Source organism: Cervus elaphus, chromosome 5, assembly GCF_910594005.1.
Source record: "Cervus elaphus chromosome 5, mCerEla1.1, whole genome shotgun sequence".
Taxonomy (NCBI): Eukaryota; Metazoa; Chordata; class Mammalia; order Artiodactyla; family Cervidae; genus Cervus; species Cervus elaphus.
In genome coordinates this window covers 119,970,567-119,995,771 of record NC_057819.1, presented here as the reverse complement: position 1 = coordinate 119,995,771, position 25,205 = coordinate 119,970,567, and the positions used below count along the sequence as shown (strand labels likewise).

At 57.7% G+C, this 25,205-nt stretch overlaps 1 protein-coding gene across 2 annotated transcripts; it reads right to left on the bottom strand.

Annotated features, from left to right (window-relative positions):
* Positions 1–1,421: 1,421 nt before the first annotated feature.
* KCNH6 (potassium voltage-gated channel subfamily H member 6) lies at positions 1,422–24,616 on the bottom strand. Of its 2 annotated transcripts, XM_043900967.1 has the most exons (14): positions 24,541–24,616; positions 23,491–23,721; positions 17,951–18,112; positions 17,537–17,742; positions 13,882–14,307; positions 11,861–12,260; positions 10,225–10,424; positions 9,773–10,025; positions 6,729–6,922; positions 6,493–6,531; positions 4,974–5,058; positions 4,309–4,477; positions 2,569–2,755; positions 1,422–2,249 (listed from the first exon to the last, which is right to left on the bottom strand). In XM_043900967.1, the coding sequence occupies exons 1-14, from the start codon at positions 24,614–24,616 to the stop codon at positions 1,965–1,967; spliced, it is 2,913 nt and encodes a 970-aa protein (XP_043756902.1). In that variant the 3' UTR covers positions 1,422–1,964. The 2 variants fall into 2 exon arrangements, with proteins under 2 accessions (XP_043756902.1, XP_043756903.1); XM_043900968.1 differs by lacking the exon at positions 6,493–6,531.
* Between the last annotated feature and the right edge of the window lie 589 nt (positions 24,617–25,205).

Genomic DNA, 25,205 nt, shown 5'->3' with positions numbered 1-25,205 from the left:
TTACTTTTAAAAATTATATGTGTGTGTGTGTGTGTGTGTGTGTGTGTGTGTGTGTGTCACAAACACATATGATAAGGTTATCAATAATATACTTTCAAGCATGGTAATAAATTACATGTTGGGTAAACTTTGAATGAAATAGAGTGAAATTATGAGCAGAGAAAGGGCTTCCCTGGTGGCTTAGACTGTAAAAAGTCTTCCTGCAATGTGGGAGACCTGGGTTCGATCCCCGGGTTGGGAAGATCCTCTGGAGGAGGGCATGGCAACCCACTCCAGTATTCTTGCCTGGAGAATCCCCACAGACAGAGGAGCCTGGAGGGCTACAATCCATGGGGTCGCAAAGAGCCAGACATGACTAAGCGACAAAGCACAGCACACACATGAGCAGAGAAAAGGGGACAGTGTTAAAGAAGAGCTTGTTTTCCTGTTTTTAAAATGAATGACACTGACTTCTTCTGTGGGGGGCAGAGCAGAGCATGTGGGAATCTTAATTCCCCAACCAGGGATCGAACCCTCACCCCCTCATTGGAAGTGCAGAGTCTTAACTACTGGACTGCCAGGGAAGTCCAAATATTGGCTTCTTGAATCACTGCTATTTGGATCTAAATGGATCAATATAAATGCAACAGTTTATAAAGTGTCAATATTTACAACACACTGGCAATTATGTCGTTTGCAACTATTTAAAGTTATCGTGGAGTACTTCAGATGTCAACTAAAAATGTATAAAGGAGAAATACATTTTTAAAATTCTTTTAGGGAAAAAGTACAGGACCTGTGACTTTTTGAACAACAGCCCATTTCAGTGGAGTAGTTGACTGCACATGTTCTCAAACCAGACCATCTGGGTTGAAATTATGTCCTTCTTTTGATATATTTTTGGGAAATATTCTTTTTCTTAAAATCAAAGTATAATCTACACATAGAAGTGCACATATTCTTACAACCTGAAACACACTCATACAATCAGCACTTGGATCAGGAAACAGAAGAGTACCAGCACCCCAGAAGTTCCCCTCTTGCTTGGGTAAATTTCTTAGCGATTCTCTACTTCTGATCCTTCTCTCTCAAATGAGGATAATAATACTTACCCCATAGGCTTGTTGCAAAGAGTCAACAATATCTGCAGGGAAGTCAGCACAATATACCCTAACACAGAAGAGTGTTTTGGAAGTGTTAGCTCTTGTCATGATTCCCTGTGGCCACCATGCCAGAGTCTCTCTGCTTCCCTTCACCCCAGCCTGGCTAAGAACCCCTTACTCTGGGGGCTCCAAGACCCGGTGGATTCACCTTCAGGTCCCCAACACACAGCTCCTTGGAAGAAGATCACAACTGTCAGGATTATAGCCCCATCAAGGACCTGATGACCCTCAGACAAGTTACACACCCAGCCCAACGTGAAGTATGCAGACTTTATTAGCTCTGAGACCCTCTACTGCCCACTAGGTCCCAAAGGTCATCACAGAACCATCAAGGGCAGGGTGGCTGAGGGCTGGAGTTCTGGGCCCTGATGTGTCCACTGCAGAGGAGACTCCCATCTCTAGCTGGTTCACAGGCTCTCCGCAGGAGGTCTTGACCAATCCTGGGGACTTGGCTGCATCGTGGGGGAGAGTTCTGAGGTGGGAGGTGACTGGACTCTGCACAGAGCCAGGCTCTCACACAGAAAAGATCAGAAACGTCTCCTTTCTTTCCTAAGCTCTCTGTCCTGGTAGCTACCTCCACGCCTGAGGCTCATCCACCCTCCACCAGCCCTGCTGTCTAAAGAGAGCCCTGGAGGAGACTGGGGGAAGTCACGAGCCTCTTCACCTGCACCGTCTGGGGTCACCTGGATTGGCAGTTTGTAGCTACTCTAGGTGAAGGGCTAGTTTAGAGGCTGTCTGCCTCCCCCACATCCTTAACTATCACCTTACCCACATTCAGCTCCTTCATAGTGCTTTTTTTTTAAATCTTGGGGCACAGTGGCTCTAGCTCCTTGCAAACCCAGGATCTGAGCCATGTCTCTGGAACTCCAACTGCTTGGGCACAGAGCTGAGGTGTTCAGGGAGGGAGGGGAAGCGGGGCCCACAGACAAGCCCCTGTACCTCCAAGGGACACAGAGGGGAGGCCAGGGGTGAGGGGAGCCCCTCGGGCTGCTTCTGTTCCGAGGACAGTGTCAGAATTCTGTCCATTTCCATGGCAGAGGGGGGCATCCTAGAGGAAGAGTTCCTGAGCTCCGGCCTCCATTCATCCGTGTCACCATAGCTGGGCATCTGGGGGGTCAAGAAAGAGGGGGGCAAGCAGGGTGGGGAGCCTCCCCAGGCCACCCTGACTTCAGCGTTGGGAACCAGCAGGAGATGTATCCTGCTGCCCCTGCCCCCACTGTGGAGTCCATGGTCACAGTCTGGACTCTGCTACCACCTGTCCAGGCTGCCTGTTGTCACTCAGACCATAAGAGAGGACAGCAGAAGTCACAGCTGCCCTCAGGCCACAAAGGCCCTGGGCTGGATGACCACTGAGACCAAGGTAAGGGTGGGGGAAGTCATGCAGCCGCCGCCAGGCAAGCCCCTGGGGGTCCCCTCCACTGCTCACCTGTGCCGGGGGTGGGTCACCCTGGGGCAGCTGGGTTCCTGGACTCTGAGTTGCTGAGCTTGCAGGGAACAAGGCCAGGTCATTGGAGGCGGAGGCTCCCAAGACGTAGCCAGTGTGGTCCTGGGGAAGGGGCTGCCGAAGGAGCTTCAGGATGCGGCTGAGGTCTGAAGACATGCGGGACTCCAGCCTGCCAGGCAGAACCCCACAGTCAGGGTCAGGGTCAGGGTTGGCAAGACCAGTTTAGGGACTGAGGGCAGCCGTCAGCTGTGTAGGCTGCAGGCTGAACCTGCTGGATGAAGATATTTCCCCGCTACAGTCTACATGCGTGAGTTCTAGGTCACCAGTCACATCCAACTCTTTGTGACCCCATGGACTGTAGCCCGCCAGGCTCCTCTGTCCATGGGATTTCCAGGCAAGAATACTGGAGTGGATTGCCATTTCCTTCTCCAGGGGAATCTTCCCGACCCAGGGACTGAATCCGGGTCTCCTGCATTGCAGGCAGACCAAACTCTTTAATGTCTGAGCCACCAGGGAATCCCCTACAATCTACAGCCTCCACCCAAATTCCCCTTAGTACATTCCTGACTCTGATAATCACAGTGATCAGGCAGCTGTGCGCATCAATTAGTCCTCAGAGTGAAGTTTTTTTAGGGGGGAGGGTGGGTACCAAATTACTTAATTTGAAGGAATGGTACTAAGGAAAGAACTTAAGTAGATGTTTCAGTACAACTTATAGAACAGGTGAAGGTAACCCAAACACGCCTGTGCTGCCTTGGTAACCAGAGAACTCCCCCCACCCCCACCCCACAGCTACAAAAAACCAGCCTAATGCTCAGCTCTCCTTATCACTGTTTCTCAGAGGGTGCTTGTGAAAGAGACATTCTGCCCTCATCATGAAGCTTCGACAGGTATTCTGGTTACCCCCACTTCACAAAAGGGTAAACCAAGGCTCAGAGTGGTTGTTACTTATACACAGTATTGCTGCTAAGTTACCAAGCCAGAATTTGAACCCAGGACTGTGTTGCCCCTAAGCCCTCACTCTGCCACACAGCCCTGACATCCACAGGCCACAACCCCTTTCCAAGGGCTCATGGTATTTTTTTAAAAAATATGTATATATTTATTTATTCGGCTGTGCTTGAGTCTTAGTTGTGGCATGCAGGATCTTTAGATGTGGCATGAGAACTCATAGTTGCAGCATGTGGGATCTAGTTTCCTGACCAGGGATTGAACCCAGGCCCCCCACATTGAGAGCATGGAGTCTTACTTAGTCCCTGGACCACCAAGGAAGTCCTGGGCCCACAGAATTTGTTTCAGCATGAAGTTACACCCCTCTCGGCATGCTCCAGGTTTGCTGGGACAAGCCATCCAAGGAAGTGTCCTCAGTAAGAGGGCTGGGGAGGTCTGCAGCTAAAAGGGGCTGGCCATTCTCAAACCGTTGGGTTTCCCCTGTGGTTCAGCTGGTAAAGAATCCACCTGCAATGCGAGAGACCTGGGTTCAATCCCTGGGTGGGGAAGATCCCCTGGAGAAGGGAACAGCTACCACTCCAGTATTTTCTTGCCTGGGTCGCAAAGAGTCAGACACAACTGAGTGACTTTCACTTTCAGGTTTTTGCTTTCATTCTCAAACCCACGGAACACCCAGCAATGTCCCCAAGGCACCAGGAGGGGGCGCCCGTACCTAGCCTGCCCCAGGCCTGCCCTCCGTGGCTGCCCCATCCCTGCCCACAGGTCACCCACCTGTTCATCTGGGCCTGGAGCTGCTCTAGCCTGGAGCCTAGCTCCCGAGGCCAGCAGTCTGAGTCTCCCTGAGGGTTTGGGGGGCTCTGACTTGGCCTGGGGGGCACTTGCTGCAGCAACTCAGGCCAGAGGCCAGATGCGTCTGAGATGCTCAGGGAAGGGGCTGCACCTGCAGGGGGTAGAGAGGGAAGCTTGAGCCAAGGTCCAGCTGGTTCCGCAGGGTGGGCCTTCTCGAGCAGAGCCTGGGCCCCGTTCCCTACCTGCTATGGGAACACGGGGTGGGAGGAATGGATCTCCTTCCCTGGGTGTCCTGCCCTCATAGAGGCCTGGCTTCTAGGACCCAAAAGGCTGTAGCCCTGGCAGTAGGGGTGGGCCCCAGCCTGGGGGGGCTGGCTGGGTGGGGATGTCAGCCCCGGCCTCATTGTCCAGGGAGCTGCCGCCCAGAGGGGCCCATAGTACCTTGATGGGCCGGTATCCACCCCTGAGGGCAGCCCTCACTCAGGCTCCAAGGACACGGGGGAGGGGCGCAGGGGCCTCCAGTGCTGAGCCTGGGGAGGTCTCTCCTAGGAGAGGCAGGATGGGGAGGACCTGCCAAGGGCCAGGAGGCTGGGCAGGGCTTTCGGGCCAGGGAGGGGCAGACTCTGGCGGGGGCTGATTTTGCTCACCTGACTGGTTGTCACTGAGGAAGAAGCCCTGGTGGTCTTGACTGCCTGGAGCCTGTTGGGGTGATGACTGGAGACCACCGCCTGCCTTGTGGGGAATAAGAGCATCAAGTAATGGGGGCCACAGCCGGGACCAGGCCTCTCTCCCCTCCCCCACCCCCGTGGCAACTAGGTGAGGGTGGTTGCAGGCAGCTGGGCCCCCCCCAGCGTGCTCCCAGCAGCTCCTCTCCAGCGTGGACTGGCAGGGGATGCCCAGGGGCTTAGGGCCGGACAGACCCCAAGGAGTCCTGTGAGAGGCTGCCTTGAGCAGCAAGGTGGGGGTGGGGGAGGCAGGGGAGCTGTTCTCCTTCCATTTCCTCAGGACCCTGGGACCCGCGATGTGACAATTCCCCCTGAGGGGTGGAAGTCTGGAAGTCCCAATCCTTTCAGGGGTGCCCTCATCCATGCCCTTGGCAGCCTACCACCCTGCTAATAGGACTTGGGGGGCACCCAGGGGCTGCAGATGTCCCAGGCCATGGACACCACAGCCCTCTTGCTCAAGTGTCCAGCCACTGCGCACTTGGGCCACCTGATGCCTCCTAGTAGCTGGGCACCCCCTGCCCCCCGCCCCCCACCAAGGCAGAGTCCTCACAAGAGGCCTCCTAGACAGGCCAGGCAGGAAGAGGAGAGCCTGGGGAGGGGAGGACAGCATAGGGCAGGGTGGGGAGGGCCGTCTGGAGCAGGTAAACCTGCCTCAGCTCCACCTCCAGACGCTGGGTGTGGGGTTGGGCCAGCGGAACCCTCCGCCTGAGGCCAGGGCTGGGGGCTCAGTGCCCGGGCCTCAGCCACTGTGGCCCCTGCCAGGCGCACCTGCCCCCTCCTTCCCACTAGCTGGTTCCCGACCCTCCCCGGCACACAGACCCTTCTGGGCACTTCCACTCTGTGCTGGCTGTCCCACACCTTGGCCACCCTGAGCTCCACAGATATTTGGTCTCACTGCACACCCTTGAGACTGCCTTGGTTCTTCACTATGGAGCTCTTGGGAGTTCCCTGGTGGCCTAGTGGTTAGGATTCTGGGCCCAGGGTCAATCCCTGATCAAGGAACCGAAATCCCACAAGCTGCTTGCTGAGGCCAAAAAAAAGAAAAAAACTATTTAGCTCTTTCTTCTTTTTTTTTCCTTCTTCTTTTTGAGTTATTATAATCTCCTCCACTGAGTGATAAATTTGAGAGGAGAGATTGCTCTATCACTGCTTACACCTCTGGGACCTGGACTGTGAGCTCGTGGATGGCAGACACTGCTGCCCGCCCCCACTGTCCCCCTTGCAGCTTGGAAGGATGTGGTGGGAAAAGCCTGAGCTATGGAGATGCACAAACTTGAGTCCCATTTTGGCTGCACCACTGAATATATGATTTACTGTGTGACTGTGTGGCTTTAGACATTTGTCTGCTAGGACCCTCAGTTTCCCCATCTGCAAAATGGGGATAATAACACCACCTGCAGGAAGACTAAATGAGATCATGTAGAAGGAGCCCAGTGCTTACCACATAGTTGGTGCTCCGTAATTGGTAGCTATCTTCATACTTAGCATTATGTTGGCCATGGGAGGCACAGAAGTGATTATGACAAAGGATGAAGAGGGGGGGTTGAAAAGAAGGGAAGCGGTCAGATGGGTCCTCTCCAGCCAAGCAGGCCAAGAGCTCAGCAGGCTGACTGGCCATGGCCCATTACAGGCTGGCCGAGGGCCACCCCCGACCCGGCCCACCCAGCCCAGACTCACGTCCCGCAGGTTGAAGGTGACTTCCAGCTTACTCCAGAAGCTGTCTGCGAAGGCAGGGTACATGTCCAGCACCTCCAGCAGGTCTGCCCGCTGGATCTTGTGCAGGTCACAGTAGGTCAGGGCCCGTACATCTGCGCTGGACTTGCCCGGCCGGGCATGGAGGCTAACGGGCTCTCCAAAGATGTCATTCTTTCCTGCCAGCCAGAGGGGCGGGGGAATCTCCAGGGCCTGGCTCTCTGCTCTCTTCTGAGGAGCCTCCCTGAGGACCTCTTAACCTTGACCTTGCCCAGCTTCAGGGTTTCTGCCAGGCAGGGGCCTGGAACAAGGCTGGACGTGTTGGCTGAGGGCAGGGAGTGTGCAGAGACCCTTGCCACCCCAACCTGTGGGTCCCCTTGCTATCTCCAGGATCCTTGAGACCACCTTCTACCAGAATCTCCTTCCTGTTTCCCACTTGCTTGGGAACTGCCCCTACCACTCCTACCCAGGGAACAGCAGACAGAAGAGACACCAAGGGCTCCCTGCCCAACCTCTTCCTCTCTGGCTGGCCACAGAGCTGCAGAGTGGCGGGGACCAGGGGTCAGGAGCACCCAGCTCCCTGGGACAGCACCTCAGGCTTCTCTCTCTTCGGTTCCCACTCCCACTGTGAGGCCAAGTGACCGGCATGGCCCTCTCTGCACCCCGGTGTCCCCATCTCTAAAATGGCCATAACCATATCTGCCCTGGCCACCCCCGCCCTGGGTGGTCCAGAGGAGCAGAGGTGATGCTGGAGGAAGTGCCTCGAAGAGCAAGAGGCACCAGACAGATAGATGCAAGGTGTTAGGATGGACGATGTCACAGGGTGGACCTGGGCTGGATACGGGGACAAGTGGTGGGGGTGCTGGGCCATTCTGGTGCCAGGCACTATGCTAGCCACAGGATAAAAACATGACTAGGGTTCTGTCCCACCCACAAGGAGCTCCCCCAGATCCCCGACAGACAGATTACAGAATGATCTCTAGAGCCTCAGAACAAGTAGGAGCCAAGAGCAATGGGACTACAGAAGAGGGAGGGGTTCATTCCACCAGGAGTGGTTGGAGGCGGGGAGGGGTCTTACAGAGCTACTGGAGTGGAGGGTGGGCTGTGAGAGTCTAGGAGGGCTGGTCTTCCAGGAAAAAGGCAATCGGGTGGAGGAAGCAGGTTGTGGTCTGTGCAGCACAGTCAGGGTTCGGGGCAGAGAACCCAGGGCCAGAGTGCCACAGACCATGATTATCATGGCCACTTCCCACAGGAAAGTCCAGCCCCCAGCCTGGCCATTCTGCACAAGGAGTGCTAAGTGTTTGCTCAGTGATGGCTGGAGGCCAGGACATGGGCCCCCAGGAGAACAGGATAAAAGGTCTTTTACCGAGGAGGGGATTGAGGAGGCTCAGAGAAGGGAGGGACTCTCCAGGGTCACATATGAAACCCAGCAGCTAGAAATCTGGGCAACATTATAAAGTGATGGTTTTCCAGTAGGTGAAGGATTATGACCTAAAGTCCATTTCTTCTCAGGACAAAATGAGAGTTCATGTCTCTAACTGAAACTTAAATTGGACTGGCTTCTTAATTATTAATAATAATTGTATCTCTTCCACCTGGATGGCACTTCTAAACTTGTCTGGGAATGAGGGACGGGCTCATAGAGGAGCTGAGCTTGAGCTCAGCATTGAAGGATGCCTGGGGCCTGACGGGATGGGCGCGAGGCAGGTGCTCTGAACGGAGTGGCAGCATGTGCAGAGACACAGGGGTGGGACAGATGGGCAGGGGTAGAGAACTAAGTAGTTTGATGGCTGGAGCATGAACCACCAGGGGGACGGTGGCAGGACCTAGGGGTGGCCAGAATGTGGAGGGCCGTGCACAGGGGTTGACATTTGTCCCACGGGTCATGAAGAACCACGAAAGGATTTTGAGCAGAAGACTATGCCCAGATGTGAATTTCAGGTCACTGGCAGGTGGAAGATGGAGTCTGAGGTACACCAGATTCAGGCTGCAGGAAAGGAGCTCCTGACACCTGCCCAGGAAGGACATACTAAAGACTGGGCCCAGGCAGGGACAAGGAGACAGGTATGGGACAGAGAGATCTCAGTGCAGGGAACAGACAGGGTTCTGTGGCTGCCTGGATGGTGGGGGTGGGCCAGGAAAGGAGGAAGGTACTTCCCTGGCTGACTCCCAGGTCTCTGGCCTGGGCAGTGGGAGGTTCACAGTGACGGGGATGCCCATGGAGCTGCCTTTGAGGGAAGATGATGATTTCAGATTGAGATAAGTTGTTTGGTCTGCCTGTGGAATGTAAGGATGGCCATATCTGGAGACAAATGGAATTTTCCTCTCTATGGAGAGACTGGGGCCAGACAGAGCTCTGGGGGTCCTTGTGGCATAGGTGAGGCTGAGATCATGAGAGCAAGGAGCTGGCCCAGGTGAGGATGTAGTGGAAGAAGAAAGCGAGGGCAGGCCGGAGGGAGAGGACTGGGTGGAGGAGAGCCTGGCCAGGGGAACCAGGGGACGGGGAGGCTGACGGCCTGGTCAGGGACTTGGGGTGGGCTGAAGGCAGGGGGGAGGCGTGGAAGATGAGAACCACCTCAGACAGGTGAGTGACCTGCCCAAGGTGAGCGGCAGAGGCTATGTGGGCCCCCAGTCTCTCCCCTGTCCAGAGCTCCTTATCCTTCCTCCAAAGTCCAGCTATCCCTGCAGCTGCAGTGACCACCCCGCCTCCACCTGAGACAAGTCCTTGCCTTCTCACCCCAAGCTTCCTAAGGGCAGGAGAAAGTCGCAGCCTGCCTGGACTTCACCAGCCCTGGAATCCCTTCTTGTCCACCTACCAGACCTGTCTGAGCCTCAACTTCCCTATCAGGAAAATGGGGCCTGTGGCCAGGGTTGGTGTGAAGGATTCTGTGAGCTGGGCGTCAAGCACCCCTGTGGCACATGCTCAGCACGTGGCAGGTGCCATCAGCGTCCCTGGCAACAGCCTGGTCCAGACAGGACACTTCCCCCACCCCACCCACCCCCAGCCCGGCCCTCCCCGCGCGACCCACCGAGGATGGCCACCACCACATCATCGCGCAGGATCTCGATGGAGCCGCGGGAGATGAAGTAGAGCGTGGAGAGCACGTCGCCGAGGTGCACCAGCGTGTCCCCGGGCGGCGCATGCGTCGTCTTGAACTTGACGGCGAGCGCGCGCAGGCAGCCCTTGCTGGCGCCGTGGAAGGCGGGGCAGTGCTGCAGCAGCGCGCGATGCAGGTGCAGGCAGATGTCGGCCTGCAGACACTCGGGGAAGCCCTTCAGCACCTGCGGGGCGGCGGGGGCGTCCAGCCGGGTGCGGCCAGGGCTGGGGGCTGGGGGAGCCGGAAGTAAGGAGGGTTCTGGGGACGCCCAGTGCCCGCGGGACCTTGGTCTCCCCTCACCGCCCTGCTCCAGGGGCATTCGCCAGAGCTGGGACTTGAGCGAGGTGGGCCGCCCCACCCGGGCCCGAGCGGCAGGGGCTCACCGCGTTCATGTCGATGCCATTGGTGTAGGACCAGGCGTGCTGGAAGTACTCCTCGAGGCGCTGCCGCAGCGGGTTGGGAATCTGGTGGAAGCGGATGAACTCCTTGACCCGCAGCATCTGCGTGTGATAGCGCGCCGTGCCCGAGTACAGGCGCTGGATGATGGCCGACACGTTGCCGAAGATGCTGGCGTACATGAGGGCTGGGGCAGGGCGGCAGGATGCGGGGCTGAGCTCCAGAGCATCTCCGCCAGGTCACAACACCACCCCAAGGCCTGCTCCAGCCGCCCGCACCCTGGGATCCCCCTTCCAGGGACCCCTCTGTCCAGGGCAAAGTCAGAAGTGTCCAGGACAGTGCCAGGGTGTCTGGGGTGGGGGCAAAGACCCCTGGGTTTTCTGCCCTCCTCCTTCCACCCTGTGCCTCTTGGCAGCTTCCGGGGCCCCATAGGCCAAACTCCTGAGAAGAAAGAACTAGGGCAATGGGTTTTTTTAGTTCAGATTTGTTTTCTCTTCCAAGTTGTAAAAATATTATAAAGGGAAAACTCTTGGTCTCATGTTTTCACCCTTTTTCCCCCCTTGTTTTTGTTTTTCTGGGCTTTCACATCTCTAAATACTCTGAACATGACAACTTAATCTACGTGTAACATTCCACACTGCCTCTCCTGTTCCTAGGCCGCGTGTCTTGAAAGGCAGGAAGCACACTGTGAGGCCTGACAGTACACAGCCCTGGGAGCTAGTTCTCTGGGAGTCTGTCCCCTGGGCTGGAATTGGGTCTCTCTGTAACCCCTGGCAAGTTAGGACATTCAGTTTCTTGGTCTATAAACAGCTCATACTATGGCCGTCATGGAGTAGTGATGGGAACAAAACAGGGACCTCTGATAAGGACTTAGAAAAGTGCCTGGCAGGGACTTCCCTGGTGATCCAGGGGCTAAGACTCCATGCTCCTAAAGCAGGGGTCCCCAGTTCGATTCCTGGTCAGGGAACTAGATCCCACATACTGCAACTAAGAGTTCACATGCCTCAACTAAAGACCCTGCATGCTGCAACTAAGACCCGGCACAGCCAAATAAACATATATTGAAAAGAAAAGTGCCTGGCAAGCACTTCATAGATGTGGACCTGTGCTAAGAAGGGCCCTGGGTTTTGGTTTAGTGCTCTGCTCTCACTATCTTGAAATACTTAATAATATTTTAAACAAAGGGCTCCACACTTTCATTTTGCACGAGGCCCTGAAAAGGAGGCAGTTGGCCCTGATCCCTGGTATATATTGAGGGCTATAGATTCTGTATATAGTTAGTGTGAAAGTGTTAGTCACTCAGTCGTATCCGATTCTCTGTGTCCCCATAGACTGTAGCTCGCCAGGCTCCTCTGTCCATAGGATTCTCCAGGCAAGAATACTGGAGTGGGTTGCCATTTCCTTCTCCATTTCCTTCTGCCCAACCCAGGGATCAAACCTGGGTCTCCTGCATTGCGGGCAGATTCCGTCTGAGCCACCACGGAAGCCCACAGTTAGTGTACGCACATGCAAAAATTCATTGTGCTGCAAACTTAGGACCTGCCAGTCACAGAAATTGTTACTGTGTTATATCTCATTACAAAACTCAACCTGGAATTGGTGGGCAAGGCCCCGGACACTCACAGCCAATGAGCATGACGCAGATGGAGAAGACCTTTTCGGAGTTGGTGTTGGGGGAGACGTTGCCAAAGCCCACGCTGGTGAGGCTGCTGAAGGTGAAGTACAGGGCGGTGACGTACTTGTCCTGCACCGAGGGGCCCGAGGCTGGGTCGCTGCCGTTGTAGCGCTTGCCGAGCTGCGCGCCCAGGCTGTCCAACCAGCCGATCTTAGGCTCCAGGTAGGGCCGCTCCACGTTGCCAATAGCATACCAGATGCAGGCCAGCCAGTGCGCGATAAGCGCAAAGGTGCACATGAGCAGGAAGAGCACGGCCGCCCCGTACTCAGAGTAGCGGTCCAGCTTCCGAGCCACACGCACCAGCCGTAGCAGCCGCGCTGTCTTCAGCAGTCCGATCAAGGTTGTGGTCTGGAGAGGCAGGGAGGGGGCCCCGGAGCTGGGGTCAGCCCTTGAGAGATTGCGTGTAGGACCACATTTATTCCCTTGCGGGTGTGGTCACATAGTCATTCAACAAACACTTACGGAAAGCCTGCTTTGCGCCAGGCTCTCGGCAGTGGGACCCCATGCAGGACCTTAAGGAGCTCTCAGCCTAAAGCTCAAAATAGCTTTATGGTTTGCCAGGACAGAAGTTGAAGGGGAGCACAGAGGAAGGGGAGGAAAAGTCTGCAGCAACAGGGCAGGGAAGGCTTCCTAGAGGAGGTGACACAGGAGCTGAGTCTTGAAAGATGAAGCTGGGTCTCCAGACAGGAGGGAGAGGGAAAGGGCATTCCGGGCACAGGGAGCAATATGAGCAAAGGCATGGCCGTGAAATGGCACGGTCCACCTGGGGAACCGAAGGTGGTGCTGCAGGTGCGAGCGCAGAGCAGAAGGCGGTGCAGTGGTGAGGAAGGAGCCTGGAAGGTGGGCAGGGGCTGCTGCTGCGGCCACAGGCTCCTCAAAGAGCTTGGCTTTTATCCCAAGCTACTGGGGAGAACTGAAAGCTCTGAAGACTGGACTGAATGAGGGTCAGGGTCAGATAAGTGATCTGAAACTTGCTCTGGCTCCTGTGTGCAGGGGCTGAGGCTGGCAGGTGTGGGGCTGGGGCAGAGGCAGTAGGAAGACCACTCCGTGTCCAGGCAGGGCCAGTGCAGGTGGAAAGAGTGGGGAGAGGACTTGGGGATAGATTTGCTGGAAGTGGGTGGGTGGGCATGGGAGCACGAAGTCACGATGGACACTCCGTGCTGGACAGGCTAGGTGACTGGTGTGTGACTGGAACACAGGAGGCAAGCTATTTGAGTGGAAAGCTGATTCCAAGGGACTCCCCTGGCGGCCCTGTGATTAAGAATCCACAGTGCAATTCAGGGGACACGGGTTCCATCCTGGTCAGAGAACTAAGGTCCCACATGTTGTGGAGAAACTAAGCCTTCGAGCCACAACTCCTATGCCCAAGAGCCCCAACGAGACAGTCAGTGAGAGTCCGCGCTCCACAGCGAAAGATCTCGCATGATGCAATGACGGTCCCCAGGTGGCAATTAAGATGCAACAGCCAAATAAATAAATGAATGAGTGAATGAATAAATAAATAAATATTAAAACAACAGCAACAAAAAAGCTGATCCCAAGGAGATGGGGCGAAAGGACAGAGTGGGACTAGAAGCTACGAGAACAGCATGAAAATGCCCTCCCGTCAGCTGTGAGAGGCGGAGTGGGCGGAGTGGTGGGGCTGGGGCTGAGGAGACAGTCAGGCTGCCCTGAGAGGCAGCCTGTGGATTTTCAGGGTAACTATGGTTTAGAAATCAGCAGGACAGGCGGGCCGCATGGGCGTGCCCGTCCCAGAAGGGGCAGGGTTCGGGAACAGAGAGAGGGCATCCAGACCTACGGGAAGCCCCAGCTACTCCTTCTCCAGGGCTGGGAGGTGACAGATGTCTGAGGTCCCTCCTTTCCACCACCACCTGCTTCGGCAAAGGTGCCCCATGCCAAGTACTCCCCGTACCCAGGGCCGGGGCACAGGGGACCGCGGCGGGGGCCAGCCTGGACGGGGCTCGCTCACCTCGTCGGAGCCAGTGCGAAAGATGAGCAGGTCGAAGGGGATGGCGGCTACCATGTCGATGAGGAACCAGCCCTTGAAGTAGTGGACGGCGATGCGGCGGGGATGGCTGACCACCTCGTCGTTGGTGTTGACGTAGGTGGTGCGGAAGTTGATGACGATGTCCACCACAAACATGATGTCCACGATGAGGTCCACCACGGTGAGCGGGCTGCAGGTGTAGCCGCAGTCCCCGCGCTGAGACTCGTCCTGGTCGCTGAGCAGGAAGGCGGCCGAGTAGGGCGTGAAGACGGCCGTGTAGATGACCAGCAGCAGGATGAGCCAGTCCCACACAGCCTTGAAGGGGCTGTAGTGCAGGAGGGTGCCCCGGTGGATGCGAGGGGCCTGCAGCTTGTACTCCGGCAGCACGTCCGCTCCCAGGGACAGGACCTGGGTGTGGGGACCGGGCGGAGGTCAGCCGGGTGGCCCCTGGCGGGGAGATGGCTCTGGGAGGGGTGGAGATGCAGGGGTGAGGCCAAGGAAGGGAGATGTGGGAGAGGGTGGGTGGCAGGGCGGTGCAGGGGAGAGGGGATGAGGCAAAGATGGGGGTGTGGCCCGTAGGACACGGACACGTAGTTCATAAGAGGACAGGAGTGCTGGGAGGACGTGAGGAGAGGAGGTGGGGTCCAGAGGAGGGGGGCAGCTCTGTCTCATAGTGACCCCATGTTTGAACTCCCCCATAAACAGGCCAGCCTGGAGTAGGTGAAGACAGGATTGGGGGAGGGAAGAGGGGAGGGCCAGGTTTAGGCCAATTGAGGGGGTGACTAGTCTGTCTGGTGGGTTTGGGAAGTTTCCAGTGGTCAGGTTTCCCATGGGAACAAGTCACCTCCAAAGTAGCCTCTTCATTCCTGAGAGCCCTCTGGGGCCTAGACCAGGGAGGGCCCACCCTGGGGCCAAGTCTCAGAGCCTTCCACGGAAGGAATCAAATTTTGGGGGTGTATAGTTAATCTGGACTCTTGATGGGCCTGGGTACTGGTGGCCTTGACTACTCTGCACGTGTCCAAGGAGGGGTTGATCATTACATTCTGAACCCCTTCTGCTCTGAACCCCACCTCTGAGACTTCGGCCAACATACAATCACCAGGGCCCAGCCTAACATGCCCAGGCTCTGACCAGCTGCCCAACACAAGAGACAGCTGGGAGCAGAAGGCTTGCCTTTTGTAGCCAGACCTCCCAGGTTGATCTCGGGTCTGACATTGCTGTCTGTTTGTCTTGGGGCAGGTTTTGTAACTTCTATGAGTCTCAGTTCCCTCACTGGCAGAAGGGGACAACAAAGGACCACAAACACCACGGGGCTGTTGGCTGTACTAAGTAAATGAGCTGGTGCATCATTTTTTTTTTTTTTTTTCGGTAGTGCCACGCATCATGTGGGATCTTAGTTCCCTGACCAGGGATGGAACCTGTGTCCCCTGCCTTGGAAGCTCGGAGTCTTAACCACTGGACTGTCAAGGAAGTCCCAAGCTAGTGCATCTTGATGGCACATGCCATTACACTTGATAATCACGCCTCTCTGCTCATCCAGTGTCAGACACTGCCCTCACAAGGATGGGGCCTGAGAGGTGTCCCATGGATCATCACCCCAGCCCCTCCCTGACAGGATAGGGACCTGCAGATGGTTCTGGTTTAAGAAAATCTGCAACATAAGGTTCTGGCCCTGCAAGCCAGATCCATTAGCAGATGGGATCACAGTAAGGAAGATCCACCCAAAGGCTGATTTCAACCACACGGTCCCCCATCTGCCATCCAGACCCCTGGGAGGGGCCACAGTGTCCTCACCCTGCAGGGACCTCCTGCTCAGCCTTGGCCTCAGCTCCTGTTTGGCCTCCCTGGGAAGTTTCCCCTGACCCTGCACAGACCTGACCCAGGTTTTTTTTATTTTCTCCCACCTCCTTGTAAACGCCCTGACAGCACAGTTATCTCCACGGACACAGCAGCAGCTCTCTCGTCCGGCATGCCCCTCTGAGTCCACGTGGGGGCTCAACTAAGGGGGCTGAATGAGCACTGAGCTTGTGTCATCATGACCACGTCCACCCCTGGCTGCTCAAGACCAACCAGGCGGAAACAGCAGAGCACATGGAGAGGGAGGGAGGCGGTCAGAACTCGGAGGGCGGGGTCAGAAGAAGTGTCCCCGTCCTAGGGGCTTCTAGTTGGGGTGCCACCTCCCCCACCACAGATCTCCGGAGTCTCCCACCGCCTCCGGGGCCAGCACCCGGGACCTTCCCAGTGACTCCAGAGCTGTCAGGATGTGGGAGCCCAGATATGGGCTCATGGCCCTCTAGGCCCTTTGAGTTCTGGTTGAGGCCCGTGTGACTTCCCTGCTCTGGGCCATGCCAGCCCCTCCCCTGAGCTCTGGCAGGCTCCTCCCCTCCTTAGGGGCAACATGGGGTGGGTTAATAAAGCCAAGAGGGGCTGGGGTAGGGGGCAGGACAAGTTGGGTGGGGGCAGGGACCACGCACAACTCTCCAGCCTGACAGCCCCCATCACCCCATCACCAACCTGAGGGTCCCAGGCGCACAGCTAGGTAGGCTTCCCAGGTCACTGGCCCCCCGCGCCCCGCCTGATGTCCAAGGGCCCAGCCCTACAGCCTGGGGTCTTTTCTGCCCCAGGGCTCTTGCACTTGGTGAGTGGCTGGGTCACAAGGGGTTTCCAGCCCACCTGCTCCAGCACAGAGGGTGCTTCAGGTGAAAGGGGGCAGGAGGCAAAGAGCTGCTCCATCCCCTCAGGGAACGAAGTCCCAGGGGAGCTGGAGGAGGCCCCTGATCTTGCTCTGCACCCCCTTGCTCAGCCCTGGCCTAGGCACCTCTCAGCGTCTCCTAGGGCCAGCACCCTCAATGTCAAATGAGTCCTCAGAGACCATGTGGTCCAAGTCATTCCTCCAGATGGGACCCTGGGGCCCAGACAAGGCACAGGTCTCTTGCCCAAGATCACATAGCAGGCAATGGCAGGGCCCCTGAACCTTGGGCAGTGTTCTCTGCACTTCCCTCTGGAGAGGTCAGCTGGGGACTGGGGCATCAGGCCCCAGGAGGAGGGACAGTGTGGTCAGCTGGAACAGAGGACCCAGGGCAGTTTGCCCTGGGCTGGCCAAGGAGGGGCTGAAGGCTTCCTGGCTGTTCCCCAGGGACCCGCGCCAAGGGAGCTGAAGATGCCAGGCTGCCCACCCCGCTGCCTGGACTGTGGAAGCATCTTGTCCTAGGGGCTGGCTGCCACCTCAAAGGCCAGGGGCGGGAGCAGGGCTGGGGCTCCCCACCCTCTTCCCAGTATGGCCCTGACACCTCCTCTCTCTGCTTCTCCTTCTCTGGGACTGGCAGAGCCTTGGGCGGGCCCCAAGGTGTCCTGCGGGTTCCCCCTCCCGGCTCCTCCAGGCCTGGGATGTGGCATTGCTGACCCACCCTCCCCTGGCTCCAGGAGCTGGGGGTCAGGGTGGAAGCCTCAGGGCGGGCCTTCAGGTCTAAGGAATCAGACTCTAGCAGGACAAGAGGCCTGGAGCTCAGACCAGACACCAGGGCTGGGCAGGCCGGCTCCCTCTGCTCCCCCAGCCCCGGAGGAGTCCAGAGCTTGGGCCTGAGAAGGGACTGTGGGGCCCAGCACGGCCCCGCCGACCCTGGCCTGCAGGCCGCACCTGGGTGACCTTCTCGGTGACGTTCTGGGTCCGCTCCACGACCTTGTGGGGCGCGATGATCTCAATCTCCGTGGTGGAGCCCGAGCGGTGCTTCTCCAGGTTGAACTCCACAAAGTTGAGTGTGAACTGCGGGATCTGGCTGATGGTCCTGTACTTGACCCTGCCCGCCCCAGGTCCCTGCGCCCCCGGCCTGCCATGAGAGCCGTCTGAAACCAAGGCCGGGGTCAGAGCAGTCAGGGCTGGGGACCCGATGCGACACCTGATGCTGCCGCCCACAAACGCCACCTGCCCCCCTCCCCGCTCCCCCTCACCACCCCTCCCCTTGCCCCGCCCCCTCCACCTGCCCCTCCCCCACGCCCCTCCCACGCCCCTCCCCCTGCTCCCGCCCCTCCCCCCACCTGCTCCCCTCCTCACCCGAGCCCAGAAAGCTCTGTCGCAGCAGGCGCTGGGACAGGCTGCGGCTCCCCCGCTTGGCCAGGAGCTGCGCCAGGTCCTCGAAGTTGAGGATGAACATGATGACCGCCCCGTCCTCGTTCTTCACGGGCACCACATCCACCAGGCAGCGGAAGCAGGAGGCTGTAAACACCGTGGGAAGGGAGGGTGGGATGTCACCGGAGAGGTCCTCTCCTGCAGGAACCTGGCCTGGGGAAGCTAGGCAGGGGGTTGGGTTAAGGTCAAGTTGAGAGCAGCCGTGGGTGGGGGAGGAGGCCCCCAGAGTGACCAGAGCTGTTGGTGACACTGCCCAGCAGCGCCCCACCCACAGAGCCGAGGTGGAGAAAGCCGCTAAGCTCCTCATTAGCAGATAATGCAGCCTCGGGCCCAAGTCCACACTCGGCCCTCAGCTCGGGGCTTAACCTTGAGGTTTGCTTCTGCTGTAATTAAAGCTGAGCAGATGGGGGTGGATTAAGTGGGGAGGGGAGGTCGGGTCTCCTACCCCCATGTAGCTCTGGCTGGCCCTGGGTTCAGCTCCTGTATTCCTGTTCCCCAAAGATATCCTGCTCCCCTGATGCTGGAGGGAACTCACTGAGAGCACACCCAGAGCTGGGCACCGAGCCTGCTGGCACTTTAGGCCTCAAGCTCCATGGTGGTGCACGGCGGAGCCCTGGAGGACATCCTCGGACCCCTGTTCTGCAGAGCCTGGGCTTCTGAGAAACTGACCTGCTGGGGCTGGCTGGGCCATGCATCAGCGAGGGCTGGGGCCTTGGAGCGGGGAGCCCTGCGCTCTCATACACAACAGAGGGATGGGGACTTGTCTGGGCCAAGGACACTGGAGTGAGGGCCAGGCTGCGGCTCCAGAACAGGAAGGGGCCTGTGGTCTCAAGGCAGAGGTGCTGGGACTAGGGGTGAGGCAGGTGGGGCACTGGCCTGGGCGCTGCAGAGGGAGAGGGAGATAGATGGCAGGGTGGGGGTGGGATAGGCTCTCCTGCCACTCGCCCAGCCATCGCAGGCTGCTCAGACCCAGCCATTGGCCCTTTTGTTCCTCTTTCTCTGCTCCAGGGTCTTGCTCCCTCTCCCATAGGTGAATGGAACAAAACAAGCTGAAACTGCCATGTTCCCTAGAGCCCAGGCAGCAGGCTGGGCGGATGCCTGTGAGCCCCGCTCCACGGCACCCGGTCATCCCATGTCTCTCAGTTCAATGTTGATGGGTGTCAGGTCCAAGGATGCTAAGGGCAGGGGACTTGGGTAAACATGACTAGCAGAAGGCAGATATGTCTATCTTGTTTGCTGGAGGCCAGGACCTGTCCCAGGTGTTGTTAGCAGGGTGAATGAAAGAATGAGTGTAAATGTGAGTGGGTGGGAGGCTATTACTACTTTGAGGTCCATTAGAATCCCTCTTCCCCCAGATCACCCTCTGGTGCTCCCTTCCCTGGGTGCCTTCTCACCCCCTCAGTGCTGGGGTGCAGCCGAGCTGTCCACATCCTCCCTCCCACTTCCCTCCCTGGAGCAAGAATCTCCCGGATCAGATTCCTGGACTCCCAAGCACCAGGCAGCCATCTGCCAGCTGCCGCGCTGGCCCCAGGGGAGACATCCACACCGAGGAGAGGCCGCCCGCTCGCCTCTGAGACCCACTCCTGGGCTTGCGGGGCTGTAGGCCTGCTTCCCAGACCAGAGCCTGGCACTCTCATCAGCCCAGGGCATGGCAAGGCCTGAGTGCCGGGACCCACCCAGGAAGCCTCCTTGGCCAGTGGCCTGAAACACCACCCGCAAGGCCATTCTCTCTTCTCACTCTCTCTGGCTCTGCGGAAATCTGGCCTGGTGGGGAGCTGGCAGAGCTGGGCAGGGCTTCCAGGCTCTATGCTTCTGGGGGCTGCCAAGGCCCAGCCTGTACCTACTGATGCTATCTTTGGAAAACTGAGGCTGAGAGTGAACCAAAGACTAGCCCATCAGAGCAGTGAGGGCTGGAGGGCGGCTTCATGTAACACCCCCTGCCCGACCTTCACACTCACCGCCTGGGGGTGATGGAGACAGGAGGATTCGGATGAGATCAGAGCATTCTTTTCCTGATCCCTAAGCTGTCTTGGGCTTCCCTGGTGGCTCAGACAGTAAAGAATCTGCCTGCGATGCGGGAGACCTAGGTTGGATGCCTGGGCTGGGAAGATCCCCTGGAGGAGGGCATGGCAACTTATTCCAGTATTCTTGCCTGGAGAATCCCCATGGACAGAGGAGCCTGGCAGGCTACAGTCCACGGGGTCGCAAAGAGTCGGACATGACTGAGCGACTAAACACAGCACTCATGTCCTTGCTCACAGTGAGTGGGTGTGGGTGACCAGAAGTGGGTGAGTGTGTCACCCTAGGGGGTGCCCGGGAGTGGTAGTGTTCCTGTGCCCTCGCCCTGATTCTGGAGGGTGGTCGACAGGCTCTGCTCTCTGCTCGCCCTCTCTTGCAGGGCTTCCTCTCAGGGCCACCTCTCTGACCCTGGACAGTGGGCTCATCTCTCCCCTCGGACAGCGCACTGCTCTCGGCTCTTCTCTGCCTCTTAGATGCGCCCCTTCCTTCAGTTCCTCATAGTCCCCGCCCCTCCCCTTGGAGGCTCTCTTGTTGTCTATCACCCCCATCTCTTTGCACCCGCATCCGGCCTGTGGTGAGCCCTCAGTGAAGAGCTGGTGACACAAAGGCCGCCACTAGGAGTGCGGCTGCTCCACCCTGCCTCCCCGCTGGGTGTCTCTGGCATTCATGGCTGAGTGTACAGAAGACACTGGGACCTCAGACCTCCACCCATGTCCTTCCTCCTGAACTGGAGCTGAGGACTGGAGGAACCCCAGGCTCCCTCGAGTCTGGCTTGGAGATTAAGGAACTCTCTGGTTTGGGGTCATCAGAGAAGACAATCCAGCCAAGGCACGCAGGAGGGGCTGGCAGGTCCCCAGTGGGGGCAGTGGTAGGACTGTTCTCCAGGCCTCCCTCCAGACTCGCATTAGCTCAAGTCTTGTGGCCATCTCCATGCTTCCTAGCTGTTAGGTTCTTAACTTTTCCTAGTGAAGGTAGATGGCAGCAGAGCCAGTTTCTCAGGGGTCTCTGAGCCCTGTCTCATGGGGTAATTTTTGTCAAATGCCCTGGCCTCTTTGAGCCCAGCTTTACACAGATGCGCAATGTGGAGGTGTATGGCCACAGACTCTCTACTTGAACTTGGAGATCTGTCAGTGGTTTACCCCTTTAGAGAAAAAGAGGATTATAAATCAGCTAGAATTCTGTAGGGGGTGAGGGGGTGACTCCTCCTCTAATCAATGGAAGATGGGGGAGAGGAGGTATTGACCTGAGGAAGGAAAAAAATCACCATTAGGATGCCTTTCAGCAGGACTATGAGAGCCATGTGAATATGATAAAAACAAAACAAAAAAACAATCACGTGGTTAGAGTGGACCAGAAGGTGTACCTAAGTTATTTCAGCATCCCATCCTTCTCTTAGGGGAATGCTGGCCAGAAGGTTCCCCTTTCTGGGTTTCACACCAATTTCAGGCAGGTCCAAGGTGCTCAAGGTCTTGGACTATAATAGGTCAAGGTGGGCTTCCCTAGTGGTTCAGATGGTAAAGAATCTGCCTGCAATGTGGGAGACAGAGGAGCCTGGCAGGCTACAGTCCATGGGGTTGCAAAGAGTCGTACACGACTTCGTGACTAAGCACAACGCACAGGTATGTGGCTAACTTTTCATTTTCACCCACAGAAAACCTCTAAGACTAGGTCTCTGGGGGCTCCCTCTGACTGCTAGAAGACACCAACAGAGTTTGGAAGATCTGAGGATCTCCGAGGGTCAAGGCTTGACCTTGACCTCGGCCCCCAGCCCAGACACAGTTAGGGTGCTGAGGAGACCCTAAGAGCCCTGAGCTGACATCACTAGGAGTCTATGATCAGTTCTTACCCCTCTCACGCCCAGGTAGTGCTCTGAGGTCAAGGAGAGGGACAGAGGGACCTGTTGTCCTCCGTCATTTCCTCCCGTCCCATCCTGTTCCCCTGGGACCCTTCTCACTCCTTTGACTGTCACCTCTGCTCTGCAATGATGTGAGGAGGTGAGGTCACAGCTTTTAAAAATATTTTGACTTCGTTAACCCTGTGAGTGCTCCCAAAGTAAGCCAGGTTCTTCCTAGTGCCCTAATCACTACCCTTGCATTCACGTGGGTGGAGGCAGCAGGGGACAGCCAGAGGGACAGCCAGGACCTGCCCAAGAAGCACTTTAAGCACCTTAAACACACACACACACGCTCAGGTTTACACGTACATTCATTGCCCACACACACACCAGGCCCCTGTAACTGGGACCATCAGCACCTTTCAGCCCCAGTCCAAAGGTGCCTGCCCTTTACCTGCACTCCAGGGGCCCTCATGCTTTCTTCCCCAGGGAGGGCCCTCTTCTCGGGCTTCCTTCCCCAAAAGTTCCGCCTCGGAACACAGAGGCTGTTGGGTTCTTTTCACCCCTCTTGGGATTATTCAGACCAGATATATCTGAGGGAAGAATCCAGAGACTTGGGGTCCAGTCCCAGCTAGGACCCACACAGTAGAATCCTGGCCAAGTTCTTTCTTTTTCTTTGGGCTCAGTTTCTTCATCCATGAAATGAGGGATTAATCTAAGCCAGTGGTTCCTAAACCTGACAGAACAGCTAAACTGCCAGGGAGATTTTTCCAAATACACCTGTTTGGGCCTCACTTCACACACATTTCTGAGTCAGCCCCTCTCTAGGGAAGGTGTGTTTTGGAAAACAAGTTCCAGGTAATTCTGATGCAGAAGCAGGCTGAGGGGGCCACTGATCCAGATGATTTCAAAGGGATTTTGGGGACCCTAGTTCCCACCCATCTCTTTCCTCCCCCCACAGACCCAGTGGAGACACTGAAGTACTGAGAGGAGGGGCTTGAAGGGCTCCAGAATTTCTTATCCTCAGCCCCCGCCCTATGCTTCTGTTCTGTCTGCAGTAGCTTGGGCTGGCAGTAATATCCCAAACTGGACAAACCTCCAGGGCCAGCACAAACTCCGGGTCCTGTCTCCCCAAGGAGCTGGGGTCCCTGAGACAGACCCAGCCCTCTTTTCAAGCCAGCCGCCCCCATGCCTTGCCTGGCCCCAGAGGCCTTGAGGGGGTGACTCCTCCCCTAATCCCCAGAGCAGACGGAGATGAGGAAAGGTTAATTTCCGTCCCAGCTGCCTGACAGCTGGGGCTGACAGTGACAGAGTGGACAGCCAGGAGACCGGGGACATGGGGGAGGGACGATGGTGTGGGAGGCCCTGCATGGGGCCAGGACCAGTTGGTGGCTCAGCCTCGTCCCTGGCCCCTGAAAAGGACCTCGGAAGGCACTGCACCCAGGGTCCAGCACTTTCTCCATACAGCTGAGGAAACAGAGGCCCAGAGAGGAGACAAGATTCATCCAGGCCCTTTGGTCCCCAGGGTCGGTGCCCTTCCCATGACCACTCTGCCTGGACAAGAGAGGGGCCAAGCCTGCCTCGCAGAATCTGTGGCCTGAGGGTGCCTCACCATCCTTGCGGTAGTAGAGGATGTCCACCTTGCACTCCTCGGCGCCCAGCAGGGCCTGCGCCAGGCGGGACATGGCACTGCGTGGGGTGTTGGGGCCTGTGAGGAAGTCGCAGGTGCACGGTCTCTGCATCACTTCCACTCGAGAGTAGCCGAAGAGTTCGCAGAAGCCATCGTTGCAGTAAATGATGGCACAGTTCTCCATCTGAGCGTTGGCGATCAGGAACTTACGACCTGGGGCGGGAGGTGGGAGCCCATGGCAACCAGGACCAGGCAGTAGGGAGGGAAAGATCATAGGGACTTGTGGGAGCGGTTGGTGTGTGTGTGCGTGGGGGGATTGGATCTGGATGCACGGCAGAGCTGTGATCAAAATGAAGGAAGGGGGAGGTCAGGTCTGGGGAGGGTGGGAAGACCAAGAAGGCCAGAGTCATGGGGTAAGGCCATGGGGCTCCTGGGAGTAATGAGGGGATGGTCAGGAGGGGGAAGCAGGACGGTGACCAGAGAATTGGGGGAAGGGGAGTCAGGCCTGGGAATTGTGGGAAAACCAGCGCAGTAATGGGGTCAGTGAAGTGGGAGGGAGACCCAAAGCTTCCTGGAGCAGGGAAAGGGATCGGCAAGAAGGAGCAGGGGTGTGACCAGATGTGGCCCGGCCTGGGTGAGCTTCTAGAAAGACCAGAGTGACTTGGTCAGGAGGTGAAAAGGAGGGCGAAAAGGAAACCTCTGGAGGAAGTTGGGGGCAGGGTGGGGGAGTCAGGAGGGAAGCATGGCAGGGATACAAGGGGAGGTCAGGGCTTAGAACAGGCAAGAAAACAACTCAGGGGTGAAGCCGGGAGCTGCACTTTGCCCACCGTGCAGCGGAAAGGAGGGTGGCGTTGGAGCTAAAAGTAGGGGCTCGCTGGAGGAGAAAGTGTTTCCCGGACATTGAAGGGAAGGATATGCGTTCGGCATCAGACACCCCCCACCCTGCTCCATTCGAAGTTAGTAAAGGGTCCGGCCACTCCTGCCACCGAACCAGGGCTCCGGATCGTGCCCCAACCCACCGCACACACTCACTCTGGCCCTCGAACTTCCGGATGATGGTGTCCAGGTAAGTGTTTTGGGGCGCGACGTGGCCCCTGCGGACCGGCATCTTTCGGCCGCGGCCTCTGCCCGGAGTCAGCAGCGCCCCGGCTCCCTGCTTCTCCGCCTGTCCTCTGGCTCAGCGGCGTCCGGCTCCGGTGGGCGCCGCCCCCGGGGAGGGCCGCAGGGCTTCGTGCCCCGCCCGCCCGCCTGCGTCTACCCCTCTGCTGCCCTCCCCGGCCCGCCGCTCGCCGCGCGTCCTTCCCTCCTTGGCCGCCCGGGAGCTGTCCGCGCCGCGGTGCTGAAAGGAGCCGCGCGGCAGCGGCGGCGGGGCGGGGTCCGCGGGGCGGGGGCAACTTTTCCGGGACTCAACGGGGCAGGGGCGGGGCCCTGACTCTTCGGGGGCGGAGCTGGGCGCGAGTCCGGCGCCAGGAATCAATCCGGTAGGGCCTCTTTGAGGAGCTTCTGCTCCGTCCCAATGGACTGTGCCCTCGGCCCTCTCAGACCCGCTTCAGGTACCAGGTGGCCAGTCTGGACATTGCGAGGCCGTCTCTCTCAAGCAGGGGAGGAGAGGAGGAGCCGAAGGGGTTGTTAGAGGCCTCAAATGGTCTTCTGCTGAAGGTTTCTTTCCCGATCTGACCACTGGACTGGACTCGGGC

Bases quoted from the DNA above. Each gene is read 5' to 3' on its own strand.
- KCNH6 (XM_043900967.1), bottom strand. From the start codon at position 24,616: ATGCCGGTCCGCAGGGGCCACGTCGCGCCCCAAAACACTTACCTGGAC. The intron at 12,261-13,881 runs GTGAGCGAGCCC...CTGCCTCTCCAG, and splicing joins TTCGCACTGGCTCCGACGAG to ACCACAACCTTGATCGGACT. The intron at 2,756-4,308 runs GTGGGTGACCTG...TCTGCCTGGCAG, and splicing joins CTCCAGGCCCAGATGAACAG to GCTGGAGTCCCGCATGTCTT.